We start from the raw sequence: 16,732 nt of genomic DNA on the forward strand, positions 1-16,732 counted from the left end.
TCAACGATGCAAAAATAGCCCAGGATCAAGGATGTTGGGAGGAGTCCTGGGCATCGGTGGATCCTCATCACCCTGCTAACATCCTTGATCCTGGGCTATTTTTGCACAGGCTGGCATCCATTTTGAGGAACTTACAGAAGAAAAGATTTCTCTTATTTCAGCTTCCCAAGCTGCCTAGGAGAACCTGGTCTTCGGTGCCAAATGATGGTTTTTCATGGGACTTGACTGACTTGTTCCAACAACAGAATGTTGTGCTGTGAAGGTATATAGCTAGATTCAGTAAGAGTTAGGCCGGCGTATCAGTAGATACGCCGACCTAACTCGGAATCTGCGCCGACCTAAGTTTAAGTGTATTCTCAAACTGAGATACACTTAAAGCTATCTAAGATACGACGGCTTGCGCCGTCGTATCTTAGGGTGCAATATTTAGGCTGGCCACTAGGTGGCGCTTCCATTGCGTTCGGCGTAGAATATGTAAATCACTAGATGCGCCTATTCACGAACGTACGCTTGCCCGTCGCAGTAAAGATACGCCGTTTACGTAAGGCATTTTAAGGCGTAAAGTTATTCCATCAAAAAGCTAGACTAGTAATGTTAAGTATGGCCGTCCCGCGTCGAAATTTTAAAATTTTACGTAGTTTGCTTAAGTCGTCCGTGAATAGGGCTGGACGTAATTTACGTCCACGTCGAAACAATACGTCCTTGCGGCGTACTTTGCCGCAATGCACACTGGGATATGTGCACGCGCCGTTCTTAAAAAACGTCAATCAAGTCGGGTCAGAGTTAATCAACATAAAATACGCCCCCCACATCCTCATTTGAATTCTGCGCGCTTACGCCGGCCTATTCACGCTACGCCGCCGTAACTTAGCAGGCAGGTACTTTGTGAATACAGTACTTGCCTAGCTAACTTACGGCGCGTAGTGTAAATACGCTACGCCGCCGCAAAGATGCGGCGGTCTATTTGAATCCACCTAATAGAGTGAAATAAATAGGAAAAACATGCAACAAGTGCATCGGGGGTCGCCCCTCAGGACTTTTTAGGCAGAGAAGTAAAGAAAAAGGAATATATATATATATATATATATATATATATATATATATATATATATATATATATATATATATATATATATATAGCACACAAGTGCCAACTTTGTAATTGGAGAAAAATTGTAGCTATATTAATTGTATATAAACACAAAATTCACTTTAAAATAGGTCATCGTGAGCTTTGGGTTGATAGAGAGATTATATTATATATATATATATATATATATATATATATACATACACATATACATATACATATATTTATATATACACACACACACACACACACACACACACACAGTGGATACGAAAAGTATTCAGACCCCCTTTAAATTTTTCACTCCATTATATTGCAGCCATTTGCTAAAATCATTTAAGTTCATTTTTTTCCTCATTCATGGACAGCACCCCATATTGACAGAAAAACACAGAATTGTTGACATTTTTGCAGATTTATTAAAGAAAAACTGAAATATCACATGGTCCTAAGTATTCAGACTCTTTGCTCAGTATTTAGTAGAAGCACCCTTTTGATCCAATACAGCCATGAGTCTTTTTGGGAAAGACGCAACAAGTTTTTCACACCTGGATTTGGGGATCCTCTGCCATTCCTCCTTGCAGATTCTCATCAGTTCTGTCAGGTTGGATGGTAAACGTTGGTGGACAGACATTTTTAGGTCTCTCCAGAGATGCTCAATTGGGTTTAAGTCAGGGCTCTGGCTGGGCCATTCAAGAACAGTCACTGAGTTGTTGTGAAGCCACTCCTTTAGCTGTCTGCTTAGGGTCATTGTCTTGTTGGAAGGTAAACCTTTGGCCCAGTCTGAGGTCCTGAGCACTCTGGAGAAGGTTTTCGTCCAGGATATCCCTGTACTTGGCCGCATTCATCTTTCTCTTAATTGCAACCAGTGGCCCTGTCCCTGCAGCTGAAAAACACCCCCACAGCATGATGCTGCCACCACCATGCTTCACTGTTGGGACTGTATTGAACAGGTGATGAGCAGTGCCTTGTTTTCTCCACACACACTGCTTAGAATTAACACCAAAAAGTTCTATCTTGGTCTCAGACCAGAGACTCTTATTTCTCACCATCTTAGAGTCCTTCAGGTGTTTTTTTTTTAGCAAACTCCATGCAGGCTTTCATGTGTCTTGCACGGAGGAGAGGATTCCGTCGGGCCACTCTGCCATAAAGCCCCGACTGGTGGGGGGCTGAAGTGATGGTTGACTTTCTACAACTTTCTCCCATTTCCCGACTGCATCTCTGGAGCTCAGCCACAGTTCTTTGGGTTCTTCTTTACCTCTCTCACCATGGCTCTTCTCCCCCGATAGCTCAGTTTGGCCGTGCAGCCAGCTCTAGGAAGGGTTCTGGTAGTCCAAAATGTCTTCCATTTAAGATTATGGAGGCCACTGTGCTCTTAGGAACCTTAAGTGTAGCAGAAATTTTTTGTAACCTTGGCCAGATCTGGGCTTTGCCACAATTCTGTCTCTGAGCTCTCCAGGAAGTTCCTTTGACCTCATGAATCTCATTTGCTCTGACATGCACTGTGAGCTGTAAGGTCTTATAGACAGGTGTGGGGCTTTCCTAATCAAGTCCAATCAGTATAATCAAACACAGCTGGACTCAAATGAAGGTGTAGAACAATTTCATGGATGATCAGAAGAAATGGACAGCACCTGAGTTAAATATATTTTAGTGTCACAGCAAAGGGTCTGAATACTTAGGACCATGTGATATTTCAGTTTTTCTTTTTTAATAAATCTGCAAAAATGTCAACAATTCTGTGTTTTTCTGTCAATATGGGGTGCTGTGTGTACATTAATGAGGACAAAAATGAACTTAAATGATTTTAGCAAATTGCTGCAATATAACAAAGAGTGAAAAATGTAAGGGGGTCTGAATACTTTCCGTACCCACTAATTATATATATATATATATATATATATATATATATATATATATATATACACGCACACCTATACATACATATATATACATACACACAAACACATATATACACACACACATACAGTCCCTGACAAAAGTCTTGTCGCTTGTGTACAAATTGACCTGAAGTGCAGCTAACATCTATTTCTAATCAAGATTTTGTTACAAGAAATGGGTAATTTTAATCCCAACAGCTTTTGTAATAATGTTTCAGTGCAAAACGAAAATGACAAAAAGTATTCTAATATTCACAGCTTGGTAAAGCCCATTGAGTAAATTTTTGCCAAGACATAAGTGTTGTCGCCTTGTTATATGAGCTTCACCTGTGACTAATAATGGATCAATTAGGTCTCAGGCGTGTATAAAAAGACCACCAGTACACTAGACCTTCTCAACTGCAACTAGACCTCTGCAAACATGCCTAAGATTCACCCGGAGACTAAAGTGTTGATTATCAAGAGGCTGAAGACCAGATCCACTGCTGATGTGGCAGACACCTTCAATGTGTCTCAGCGTCAAGCTCAGGGGATAAAAAAAAGATTTGAAGAGACTGGAGATGTTTTGGACAAGGCCAGGTCAGGCCGACCCCGCAAGACAACTGCTCCAGAGGACCGTTTGTTGGCTCGAAAATCCAAGGCCAGACCATTTTCCACTGCAGCAGAGCTCCACGAGACTTGGTCACCTGAAGTCCCTGTGTCAACCAGAACAGTTTGTCGGATTCTGTCTCGAAATGGCCTCCATGGTCGAATCAGTGCCCATAAGCCAGCACTAAACAAAAGACAATTGAAAAACCGTGCGGCATTTGCCAAGGGCCACAGCCTGCTAAAAGAATGGACTCTGGAAAAGTGTCAGAAGGTGGATTTTTCAGATGAATCTTCTGTTGAATTACACCACAGTCGCTGCAAATATTGCAGGAGACCTACTGGCACCCGCATGGAGCCAAGATTTACCCAGAAAACAGTGAAGTTTGTTGGAGGCAAAATCATGGTCTGGGGTTACATCCAGTATGGGGGTGTGCGAGGGATCTGCAGGGTGGAAGGCAACATCAATAGTCTAAAATACCAAGAAATCTTAGATACCTCTTATATTCCCAACCATAAAAAAGGCCACATTTTGCAGCAGGATGGTGCTCCATCGCATACTTCAATCTCCACATCAAAGTTTCTTAAGGCGAAGAAGATCAAGATGCTCCAGGATTGGCCAGCCCAGTCACCAGACATGAACATCATTGAGCATATGTGGTGTAGGATGAAAGAGGAAGCATGGAAGACGAAACCAAAGAATATTGATGAACTCTGGGAGGCATGCAAGACTGTTTTCTTTGCTATTCCTGATGACTTCATCAATAAATTGTATGAATCCTTGCCAAACCGCATGGATGCTGTCCTTCAAGCTCATGGATGTCATACAAGATATTACATTTGGATCTCACGGCACCACTACTTAATTTGCTGACATATTTTTGGATTTTCAGTAAAGTTGTTCAATTTCTGGATAGGCGACAAAACTTTTGTCTTGCCAAAATTTGACCTGTCTTGATTAAATGATAAAAAAAAATTCAGTGAAACTAATTTATTTCAGTGCATTAAACATCATTTGGGAGGGCTTTAGCTTTTCATATGAGCTATTTCTAACACCAATTGATTATTTAAAAGTCAGGTTAATAGCAGAAGTTTCTACAAAATAGAGAAGCGACAAGACTTTTGTCAGGGACTGTACATACACACACACACCTTTTATACGATTGGTTCATTGATGTACTTTTCATATTTTAAAGTGAATTTTGTGTTCATATACAACTAATAATATATCTACTATTTTTCTACAATTAATAAAAAGTTGACACTTGTGTGCCTTTTTTATACACATACTCCATTTTCTTTACTTCTCTGCCTAAAAAGTCCTAAGGGGCGACCCCCAATGCACTTGTTGCATGTTTTTCCTATTCATTCATTTAAGGATGTTGGCAGTAAAAGGAGACCCATGTGAGAAATAAGCCAGGAAACCTCCACCAGAGGTGGAGCTTCATTTCCATGGACGTTTTTACAGCCACTTTTCTGAGCGTTTTTTGCAGCTTAAAAACGGCTCTCCATTTTAGTCTATGGCCTCATGCCTACCATGATGTTTTTGAGCTGTAGATGGCTGAGCCGTTTTTAGGCTGCAAAAAAAAAAAAAACAGGACCAGTGCGTTCTGAAGCTTCAGCGTTAGAGCTGTAAAAACGCCAGACATTCAAAAACGCTACCGCTGGCTGTAAAAACGTCCATGGAAATGAAGCCTAAAGCTGCAGCATTTTCTCCATGCATTCTGTAATCAAAGGATGAACTGCAGCAGTGGTAAGATCCCTTAAGGGTCTCTGACCAGTCAGCCATGGTTTGGCACAATAACGTCACAGCCAAGATCCTCCACAAATATAGTAGTTGCTTTCCTAAGGTGGGACACTGCTGCATCCACAGTGGAAGTAGACTACTTTTGTACTATATCCTCCCCAAGCAGGTATAAGGCTTATAAGCTCTTTGGGGGGCTTAAACAGCTTGCCATGGTGTTTCCAATCTCTGTAGAGAAAGAATTGGAACAGTGAGTGCAATGGGAAATCTTTGCAGCCTTAGGGGCTCTAAAAGACCCAAGACTGGAAACGGCACTGGTAGAAGCAAGTGCACATCCGAACGATGAGAACCAAAACAGCCTTTTTTAATCTGGAAGTAATTGCAATGGACTACAACACACCTCAGGGAGGCTTACCAGTCAAAGACTGGCGTCTCAGTAGCTGGTGGCTCAGAATCTGCCAACAAGTAAATAAGCTACAAAATCTGCATAAGGTGATGCAGAAGTGTGCTTGTGGCCTCTGCAGTCATAGTCCGCAAATAATTGGGTGGGATCATAACCCAACAGATCTGAAGAGGACTTCAATGATAGAATAGAATCAAGGAGCAGAGGGCAACAGGATTTCAGAATGCAGATGTTAGCACCATTAGTAGGAGTGATGCAAGCAACCCCAGAGCCATTAGTAGAGTGTGAGCAGTGGGCACTTGCATGTGGCACCAGACATGTGGCAGAAAGACAACATACAGCGCAGGATAAGATGTAAGCCTCAGGTACTCACAAAACCCAGATAGCTGGTTGCTTAAGAGGGTCAGATATTTGAAATGAGCAAAATGACTGTAGGTGGGAAGAGATCAAAGTTCCATGTGAAAACAGCAGCAGGGAGGTGCTAACTTGATGAAAGCAAGAAACTGTGGAGCTCACGTGATACTCCACCCAGCGGATAATGCCAGCACAACATTACCCTCTTGCGCAAGTCCTCAGAAACAGGCCAAGCAAGGCAACGCCAGCGGCTCTAGACCTGAAAAGTGCTCTGTGGCTACATTTACAAGAATGGAGACTGGAAAGTGCCATGCACAGAAGCCAGTGCGGAGGGTCACTTTCAAGCTATCCCCGCAATGTTCAGTCTGGTGGTGTCCAGAGGTGGCACATCAAAAGCCAGGCTGAGGATGGCTGCACTGGACAGTTGCAATGAAAGACAAGCCCCAGAAGCAATGTAGACAAAGTCTTCAATGGTGAGAATAAGAATAGTGAAAAAAAAAGGTGTTAGCAAACCTAGGTTAGTCTTCCACATTGCACAGCTAAAGAGAAGGCATCCATTCTGGTAGTGGAAGAGGTTATCTTGGGCTAATCAACAGTTGTTTGTTTAGTTTGCCAGTGTCAGATCCTTTGATGGTCCAAAAGTGAAGGAATTTCCGTCTCCCTCAATGGACAAGAAATTATATTTTTGTTCTTGATTATACATGCACTTAAATAATTGCTGGCAATTTTTATCTTGGGGTGCTCCTTTAAAATGCAGACATGACCCTAGAATGTCTTCCATAATATCCACTGATATAGCAATCTTCAATTATACTGATCTCTATCACTGTCCACCGCAACCTTGTACTCACCTACTGCAGTATTTCTGTATCAAGAATTTCGAAAGGTCCTCTAGAATTGGCTGACTGTGTAGAGACACAAACTGTTCCCGACAAACCTATGGAATAATGCCACAGTTAGGTTTCTGCCAAGTGGAATAATACAAGCCTTAAAGTGTTACAAAACCCAGAACCTGCATTCACTATATCTGGTCTCCCACAGTACACAGAACATGAAAATGCAATAGTTTTATTAATTATAAACTGATAAATACTAAAAGTGCACCAAAAGGAAATTTTAGTGCTGAAACGAAAATGCAGGATGACAGTTTTAAAAAAAATATATATACATTTTTATATACAATTGGATATTTGACTTTTTAATATCATGAACTTAAATGAATGTGAATTTATTGTCAGCCATTATCGGCACTTTAAGGGCAAGAAAGGTTCAATAAAAATACATCCCTTTACAATCTATGTAGGTCTTCACACCATTGCCAAATGTTTTCAGTATTTTCTTTTTTTTATTGGAAGGGAAAGTGAGGGACACACAGGTTTTATGTAGTTGGGTAATAATTCATTATTTCTACCAATGTAGCTGTATTTCTTTTGCTCTGTAGGCCCTTATAAGGTTGCCAATACCTGTATAAATTTCCAATTTTATGGATTCCTCAATCCACACCAAGAGCAGAAGGATGAATTCCCCTGGATTATTGCGTTCTGACAGCCAGCACCGCCAGCGGTCAGAATACCTGAACAGTGATACTTGGGCTGTTTAGAGGTCAGGTTTCCGAGGTTTCTTTGACAAAGGTTGAAAAAGCCAAATTTCAAATAGTGTATGGCCAGAGGCTGTAACTAAAAAATCCCAGCAACTTGAATAGACATGTTACTGGCCGCTCCCTTAGATGAAGCTGCCAATTCCGTTTGGAACAGCCAAAGAGTCGGCTGAAAAAATGGGGGGGCAGGGCTTTTTCTGTCCTTGGCCCGAGAGAATGGATTCTACTTCCCCTAAGTCTGAGCCTAGGTTCACACTGCTGCGAATTCAAAATCGCGGTAAAATGCGTGATTTTACCGCGATTTCGTGGCTGCGATTTCGGCCGCAATTTAATGTAAATCGCGGCCCGAAATCTCAAAAAGTAGTACAGGAACTACTTTTTGAAATCGCAGATGCGGCGTCGCACTGATTAGGACAGTGCCATTGCCGACATGTGCCGCCGATTTGAGATGCGATTTGACATGTCAAATCGCATCTCAAATCGTTCCAAATCGTACCCAGTGTGAACCAGGGCTTAGACAGAGTCCTGACCTACCCACATTCAGGAGGGATCTAAAAACCTATCTGTGGGCAGAGGCAGATTGATAGGAAGAGTGAGGTTAGGGTCATTCTGGCGGGAAGCACTGCTAGATCTGTTGGGAATTGTGTGTTGTCTCTCCTTTGGTCTTATGTGATTTCTATGGTTTTTGTACTGTATTGGTTTTATGGTGTTATATTGTTGTTTTATTATTTGATTTTAATTGTGGTACATATTTTATATTGTTACTATGTTAATTTATGCCTGTAACACTGGGTCCTGTTGTGAATTGTTAAGTTCTGGAAGCGTTTCGATACCTTCGGGTGATTCTACGCTATACAAGCAATAAGCAATAAACAATAAACTTCATAATAGTTTGTAAACTACACCTATTTTATTTATTTTTTCTTTTAAACCCTGCAAGGTAAAGCCATAATATGCTAGTATGCATGGCATACTAGCACATTATGAAATACTTACCTTAGAACAAAGCCCTCCAGCGCCGCGCTGTCACTACTGCCACATCTATCTTCATCTGGTCTTCCTTCCAGCTTTGCATCCTTCGGCCACGTCGTAATGATGTAACTCCCGTGCATGCGTGCGGGAGTTCCAACCTTTGGCACGGAGCTCTGAAGGGACAACATGAGTACATGACATGTGCCGAGGAGATATACATTTCATATACTACATGTATGTACAGTGAATATGAAAATTGATCAACCTTGATGTACTGATGGCCCATCTCATTTCTTGAGACTTGAGGCCCTAAACTGCTAGAACAGTACAAATAACTCAAAATGACCCCTTTATGGAATGTAGACAGTCTGAGGTATTTAGTAATTTTTTGTCATGAAGAAATTGAATACAATTTGTTTTTCTTTATTTTTCAAATTAGTTTTTTTTACATAGGTTCACCAGTGCAGTTCAACGTCATCTTATGACTGGTGTGGCAGTGATCAGGGATACTGACCAGTGACGGTATGTTAAAAAAAATAAATAAATCTGAGTTGTATAGTGTCACCATAGTGACACTGTACTACTTTGGTGGGGAATCAGGGATTTTAACACTATTCTTGCTTATCTGGAGTTTCCCTTCTTACCTCCATAACCATGCTGACTTTCAACAATTCATGGAGATAGCATGGCTAGAATACTCCTCAGCGAATGCCCCCCACGCAGACGATCCAACCTCTTCTGGGACGCCGGCAAGGCATTCCTTTAGGGGGCGAATTATATCCTACGCTACCTCCTTCAAAAGAACACCTTTTCTAAGTACAAACTAGCCAGCTCCCGACTTCACCAGGCACAAAGGGCTCTTTACTCCTCTGACTCCCCTGATAACAGAGACGAATGGCATGCAGCTAAAAGATCTTTTGATACGTGGGCAGACACTCTAGAATTAGTCAAAAAAGCAAATTTAGATGCCACCCTCCACAAATTTGGGAACAAGTCGGGCAAGCTACTCGCTAGACTATGTAAAGGATCCTTTCGCCCCACTCATATTACATCCCTGAGAGGCCCCAACGGCACCGTTAATACCACACCACTAACGATTAACAAGGGGATGCTCCAGTACTACTCGGCCCTGTACGCTCCGGACCCCATTGACAAACAGACGGCGAACGCATTTTTGGAAAACCTAAAAATTCCCCAAATCAATCCCTCCCAACTAGAGACCCTTAATGCTCTCATCTCTCTATCCGAGATTTCGGCCACCATTCGCAAACTCACCCCCTCTAAAGCCCCGGGTCCCGACGGATTCACGGCCAAATTCTACAAGACCCTACAAAACATAGTGGAACCCACCCTACTTAAAGTGTACAGCGGTGTATGGTCCGGAGGCCCTTACCTTCCATCGGGGAACCAGGCCATTATCAAACTTCTCTCTACAAAGGGAAAGGACCCCCTCGAACCTGGCTCATATAGGCCCATCTCCCTACTAAATCTGGATGTCAAAATTCTATCCAAAATCGTTGCAAATAGGCTATCTGACATCATCCCCTCCCTAATACATCCAGCACAATCCGGCTTTGTGAAAGGCAGAACAGCTACCCTAAATATCCGCAAAGTGATGCTGGCCTTGGAGCATGCTAAACAGCACCCTGCGGGCGACTTTGCCATCATCACACTAGACGCGGAGAAAGCCTTCGATAAGGTCAGCTTCGAATGGCTCTCTTTATCCACGACAAAAATGGGCTTTTCTGGCCCCTTCTGTCACCTAATTGATGCCATGTACACAACCCCCTCGGCAAAATTAGTGGCCGCGGGCCTACTCCTGGACAAATTCTGCCTCCACAAGGGCACGCGCCAAGGCTGCCCTCTTTCCCCGCTCTTTTTTTTTTTATCAATAACAGTTTTATTCAGAAAATTTTCAATACACGTATACATGCAGGACCATTCTCGGAAGCAATATCTAGAGGAGTGGTCATTAACATATTTGACAATGTATAAAGGTCTGTTTGACCAGTTGTGTCCTCTCGTGAGGTAGCGAACAGTTCGTACCGAGTATCAGCTTCAGAAGCCGGTTAAGTGCAAAGTACGAGATAAACTTTTCAGTACAACATTGTACTAGTGAACAATCTTGTATCACCAATGGGGTCACATGAAGAGAGAAGAAGAAGGAAAGGAAAGGAAACAGCAAAAATAAGAAGAAGGGGGAGGGGGAAAGAGGAGGGAGGTAGGGAAGGAGAGGGGAAGGGAAAGGAATGGGATGAGAAATCACCATGTGGTTCAGCTACTTGATCAGGATACCTCCTCCCGGCGGTGCCAAAGCTCCCAGACCTTGTCGTGGGCCTCCAGTCTGTCTAGCATTCTGGTCGTCATCTTCTCCATTAATTCCACATCTTTTATCCTGGCATATAGGGCCTCAGGGGGGGAGGGGCAGAACGCTTCCAGTGTAAAGCCACCAGACAACGCGCTGCTGTAAGGATATGTCTGGTCACTTTCTTGTAGGGTGCTGGGATGTTCGGTGGGGGTAGTCCTAATAAGTAAACTTTTGGAGTCAGGGGGAGCATCCTGTCTAGAAGTCGGTCCAATAATTGCTGGACCGAGTTCCAAAAGGGGACGATCAGTGGGCAGCTCCAGTAAACATGGATAAGCGTTCCTTTGTCCTGCCGACAGCGCCAGCAACGATCTGAGGTGTTCGGCTAAATGGCATGGAGAACGTCGGGTGTCATGTACCAGAAGTAGAGGATTTTATATATGTTCTCCTTGTAGAGTGCAGATCGAGCTTTTTGCCGTTTGGGACCAGATTATCCGCCAGTGTTCCATGGAGATCTCCTCGCCCAGGGCCTTTTCCCACCGAAGCATATATGCGTGTTTGCCCACAGTGTCTACTGGCCGAGAGTTCAATATTTTATATATATTAGAGATCAAGCCCCTCTGTGCTGCCCCCGCCAATATCAGCCTTTGAAAAGCCGTTGGGGGGGGGGGGGGGACTGCAGGTTTGGAGCGAACATCAGTGCATAGTGGGGTATCTGAAGATATCCATAGAACTCCTGGCGCGGGCAAATCGTACTTGGCCTGTATGTCCGCAAATGTGCGCATTTTGCGAGTCAGGGGATCCACTAGGTTCCCATAGTAGAAAAGGTTCCTCGTTGTACATGGAGCGGACATTCTGTGGGTGAGGCTATCCGGAATTTCGGGGTTGCCGGCGAAAGAGGTCAAGAGGGAGCTGTCGGAGGTTAGCTTGTGCTGGCGTATCAATTTGCGCCACGTGCGTCTGAGCTGGGTCATAGGACCTAACATGCGGCCGGGATCAACCTCCACATCCGCACTCCATAATAAGTTGTTTGGATGTACCGGGGCCAGCCACAGCTTTTTTATTTGTGTCCATTTATTGTATGAGCATAACGTGAACCAGGAGGCTATTGCCTTCAACTGGGCCGCTTGGTAGTACTTAACTAGATCAGGGTAGGCCAGACCCCCCCTCCGACCTCGCCGCCAGCAACACCGACCGGGGGATTCTATGACGCTTATAGTTCCAGGTAAACTGGAGCAGGTCAGTCTGGAGTTCTCAAATGGGCGTAGGGCACTGGAATGGGCAGGGTTTGAAACATGTAGAGTATTTTTGGGAAAATCGCCATATTTACTGCTGCTACTCTCCCCAATAGGGAGATGTGGTGCTTTCTCCATTGTTGTAGAAGGGTCCTAATGTTGCGGAAAAGGGGGGGGGAGTTCTGCTGATAGAGGGTGGTGTAGGTGGGGGTGATGTGGATCCCCAGATACTTCAACGAGGAGGCTTTCCAGCTATAAGGAAAATTGGATCGTAGGTGGGCCACCTCCCCGTCGGGGATGTTAATCGGGAGGGCTTCTGATTTGGACGCATTTATTTTGTTGCCTGAGAGCGCTCCAAAGCGATCAAGCTCCACATGTAGATTTGGGAGGGAGATTCTAGGTTGGGCGAGTGTGAGGATGATATCGTCTGCAAATAATGAGATTTTGAACTCTTGGTCTCTAACTAAGATCCCTCTAACATCTGGGTTCTGACGGATGGTTGCAGCCAGGGGTTCTACGCAGAGCGCGAACAGCAGGGGGGACAGAGGACACCCCTGCCTGGTGCCATTAGTTACTGGAAACGCGGGTGAGAGGGTAAAGGGGGTCTTGACTTGGGAGGATGGGTCGGAGTACAGGTGCTGGATAGCCCGCAGGAATGGCCCCCTAAAACCCACATGGCGCAGCGTAGCGAACAGAAAAGGGCCATCCCAAGCGGTCAAAGGCCTTCTCGGCGTCTAGGCCCAGTAAATATGGACCTCTGACCCTCCCTATTCGCCACCTCCACCAGGTCAATTATTTTCCTAGTTTTGTCCCCCGCTTGACGAAGCGGGACAAATCCCACCTGGTCCTTGTGGATAAGGGAGGGTAAAACTGAATTCAGTCGGATGGATAACAATTTAGTGAAGATCTTCAAGTCCGAATTTAGGAGGGCGATGGGCCTGTAGTTGGCGCACTCCCCGCTCCTTTTTAATATCGCCCTAGAACCCCTATCGAAGACATCTTATTCAGAAAGCCCCCCTCCACGGTATACAAATTGGTGCTCACGAAATGCGATCCTCTCTCTTTGCAGACAACGTTCTTATATTTTCGGTGGATCCCTCCTCTGACATGTACACCATTAAAACAGTCTTTGATAATTTCCGCTCCTGCTCGGGTCTCCGGATAAATTTCGGAAAAAGTGAAATTCTCCCCTTAGGCATCCGGCCCGATCCCCCCCTGGACACGCCACTCCATTTTCTCTGTTGCTAAATCCCATATCACGTACCTCGGCATCAAGATTGGAAAAATGCCCTCCTCTCTGTACCACTTGAACTACCCCCCCCTTTTGATTTCTCAGGAACTGGTGAACTGGTTGGATCTGCCCCTCTCGCTCCTGGGAAGATGCCACCTCGTGAAAATGGTCAGCTTTGCTAGGCTATTGTATCCGATGCAAACTATTCCTCTACTCCTTCGCCATAAAGACGTTAAGCTCATTGAATCTGCTATATCCAAATTTATTTGGCAGGGCAGGAGACCCCGCATAGCTCTAAAGAAATTATTTCTTCCCAGGCGCGAAGGGGGTGTTAGTCTCCAAAATGTTAGAACTTATAATTTAGCATGTTTGTTGAGAACCGTCCTAGACTGGATATCGCGATCATCAAGGTACTCAAACTATCTTCTGGAGTCTGCTATGGTGCATCCTTTCTCTCTAGTGGCCCTTCTCCACTGCAAGTGGAAATCGATCACCCCCCTTCTTCAGCACAATCTACTACTCAGAGACACAGTCATTGCCTGGAGGGAAATCAGAAAGAGCCTCAGGCTATCCCCATTCATGTCAAGGCACCTACCGATACAAGGTAACCCCAGTTTCCCCCTGGGCCTGGAGCATAGACCATTCAAAATCTGGCAGGACAAGGGACTCACGCAGTTCGCATCTTTATGTGACACCTCCACTGGCCGTCCCTTACCTTTCACAAACGTCGCCACGACTTTTTCTCTACCCCAGGCCCATGCCTTCCACTTTTGGCAATGCGTCAACTTTCTGAAGACCACCTGCAATGAGGCCTGTAAGCGTTTTCCCCCCAACTTCATCGATCAGCTGCTCTTGGAGGGTTCCTATAAAATTTCAGACATATACAAACCTTTGATCCAAAAGACAACCCTCCCTCTGGCATCCTCATCCGCAGCCAACTGGGGAAGTGACTTCCCGGATGATGACCTGGTCAACAAGATGCTGCAGGGTTTCAATAAGGTCCAACGACTGCCCCCGAACGAAAAGAAAGAAACCCAACTGAAAATCCTCCACCGGGCCCACATACCCTTCCTCCATTCCGCAACGGATCTAAAGGGCGCTGGATGTCCCTTATGCCACCAACCGAAGCCTTCATTGACACACCGCTTCTGGGCGTGCTCCTACATCTCTACTTTCTGGGACCAGGTGCTGGCCTACATTTTTGGAATTACCCTGCTGAAATTGCCAAAAGACCCGCTGCTCCTAATCTTTGGCTACTGGGACCCCCTACTGCTCCAATGGTCCCGGCAGGATGGCTCAACCACCCCTGCTACCCCAAACCCCTTGCATGCTTACAAAGACTGGCCTCTACTCTGCTTTTTCGCACGAAGGGCTATCTTGAAGAATTGGACCTCTTCTCACTGCCCCTCCATTGCCCAAATCCAACGAGAGGCTCCTCCTCTACAAGGAACGAGCCACCACTGATTTTAAACGTGTCTCCTCCAAAGCTCGTTTCCTCTCCACTTGGGAACCTTTTATGTGCTCAACCTTATCTCCAGAGGACTTAGCTACTTTTGATCAGTTTACTTTTTCATACTTTAAATCTCCTCTGCCCTCAGTCCCGGGAGAAGCTGCTTCTCTGGATACCCGACCCTCCGCCCCGATAACTTGACCGCAGGAAAATTACGGATGTCACCCCCCCCCCCCCCCCCCCGGTACCGTCGAAAGACTCTTGGTGCTCCCCCCCTTTTTTTTTCTCTTGTTGTCCCTTATGCCGGTATTGATATAGTCTGATATGTTACTACCCCTTGGCTAGCTCTAGTTCGTTAGCCTACTACTAGATGCTACCAGTAATCACAGACTTGATGGTAATAGTCACTGTTTGCTGTATCTCAAATTGCATGTATGTCCTTTTGACAAATTCTGACCCGTCCAATTGACAATTGGATCACTCTGTTTGTAACATGTTAGTTGCTTGTACAACTGCCCCCTTTTCTTTTGTCATGTTTGTTTATCCGCTGTAAGATCTTTAATAATCCAATAGATACTCTTTAAAAAAATTAAATAAAAAAAAACATCAACTAAGTGGGGGGTTTCAAACAAGAGGTAGGGAGACTTAGTGCAGGATATTCACATTCAGCGAGGAGGAGATCTGGTGTTGTGGATCCAGAGGCCACAGGGGATACACCCAATGTGCTGCATCCTTTGGATCTGTGAAAAAGTAGGCCCTCGGGCTTCTTTTGATGGCTAGGAAATTAGCCTTTTGTGTGGCTACTGAGAAATCCGGAAAATGGTGATTCCATTACCATTAAAGAATACACAGCATTTTTTTCGGGAAGCCCTGAGAACCACCTCCTTGTCCCTGAAGTGCAGTAATTTAATAAGTATGGCACGTGGCGGGGCCCCAGAGGGCAGGGGACGCAGGGAGACTATGCGCTCTCTCAATGGCGAACAGGGGTGAAAAGGTGGAGGCGCCAAAAGTGGATGTCAGCCATCACTCCATAAAAGCCTCAGGACCCCCGCCCTTTGAACCCTCCGGGAACCCCAGGAAAAGCAGATTATTACGCCTAAGGCGATCCTCCATGTCTGTTAGCTTATCAGCAGTGTAATCCTGAGCTTGACGCAGCTCCCTAACAGAGGCCTGTAAGGGACGCGTCTCGTCCCTCAATTCTCCTATGCGTTGTTCAGCATTGATCACTCTGACGGAGATTGTGTACATCATGTTTCAGGAAAGACCAGTCTGTTTTAATGGAGTCTATTTGCGTGGTGAGGGAAGCATGGCTGTGCTGAATAGCCTCAATGATCTGTGCCAGGGTTGGCTCTGCAGGGCCTTTGTCAGCATTCACAGCATTAAGGGAACCAGGATCGATGTCCTCAGGAGGGGAGAATAGAAGGGGATCATCAGGGCTTGAAGCCCTTCCCTGGGAGCTGCTGCGCCGAGCAGGAAGATGATAGCTGGCTGTGTCTCTGTGCAGAAGGCTGGCTGGTGCCATTTTGGTGCCACAGGCATGGCGGTATCGGCAGCGTGAATCCTGGCATGTCCCCCATGGCAGGGCCATATTTGCCCATCGTCTGGTGAGCTCTGGGGTCCAGAGAAGCTGAGGAGACAGAAGGAGCCCTGGAAGTGCGGTCAGGTCTGCAGGATCAGTGGAGGATTTGTGCGTTGTGGATGGAGCTCAGGCGGTCCCGCATCCTCACATCCCGGTCGTTGGCCACGCCCCCATCCCTACCATCCTTGATTTCCCCAGACTTTCTTCCTCTAGCGTGCAAGTGCATTACTTTAAATTCCCCTACATTGAACTTCATTTGCCATGTGTTTGCCCACTCCTCCAATTT

The 16,732-nt window shown here is 45.2% G+C and overlaps 1 protein-coding gene across 1 annotated transcript in view; it reads right to left on the reverse strand.

Moving 5' to 3' along the window:
- The window catches only part of POLRMT (RNA polymerase mitochondrial), a 271,113-nt gene that overhangs the window by 15,397 nt on the left and 238,984 nt on the right, over positions 1–16,732 (reverse strand). Inside the window, exon 19 of the mRNA XM_040322078.1 lies at positions 6,929–7,014. Within this exon, the coding sequence (XP_040178012.1) occupies positions 6,929–7,014 (86 nt within the window). The remainder of the gene's footprint in view (positions 1–6,928; positions 7,015–16,732) is intronic.

This window comes from Rana temporaria, chromosome 1 (assembly GCF_905171775.1).
Source record: "Rana temporaria chromosome 1, aRanTem1.1, whole genome shotgun sequence".
Classification (NCBI taxonomy): domain Eukaryota; kingdom Metazoa; phylum Chordata; class Amphibia; order Anura; family Ranidae; genus Rana; species Rana temporaria.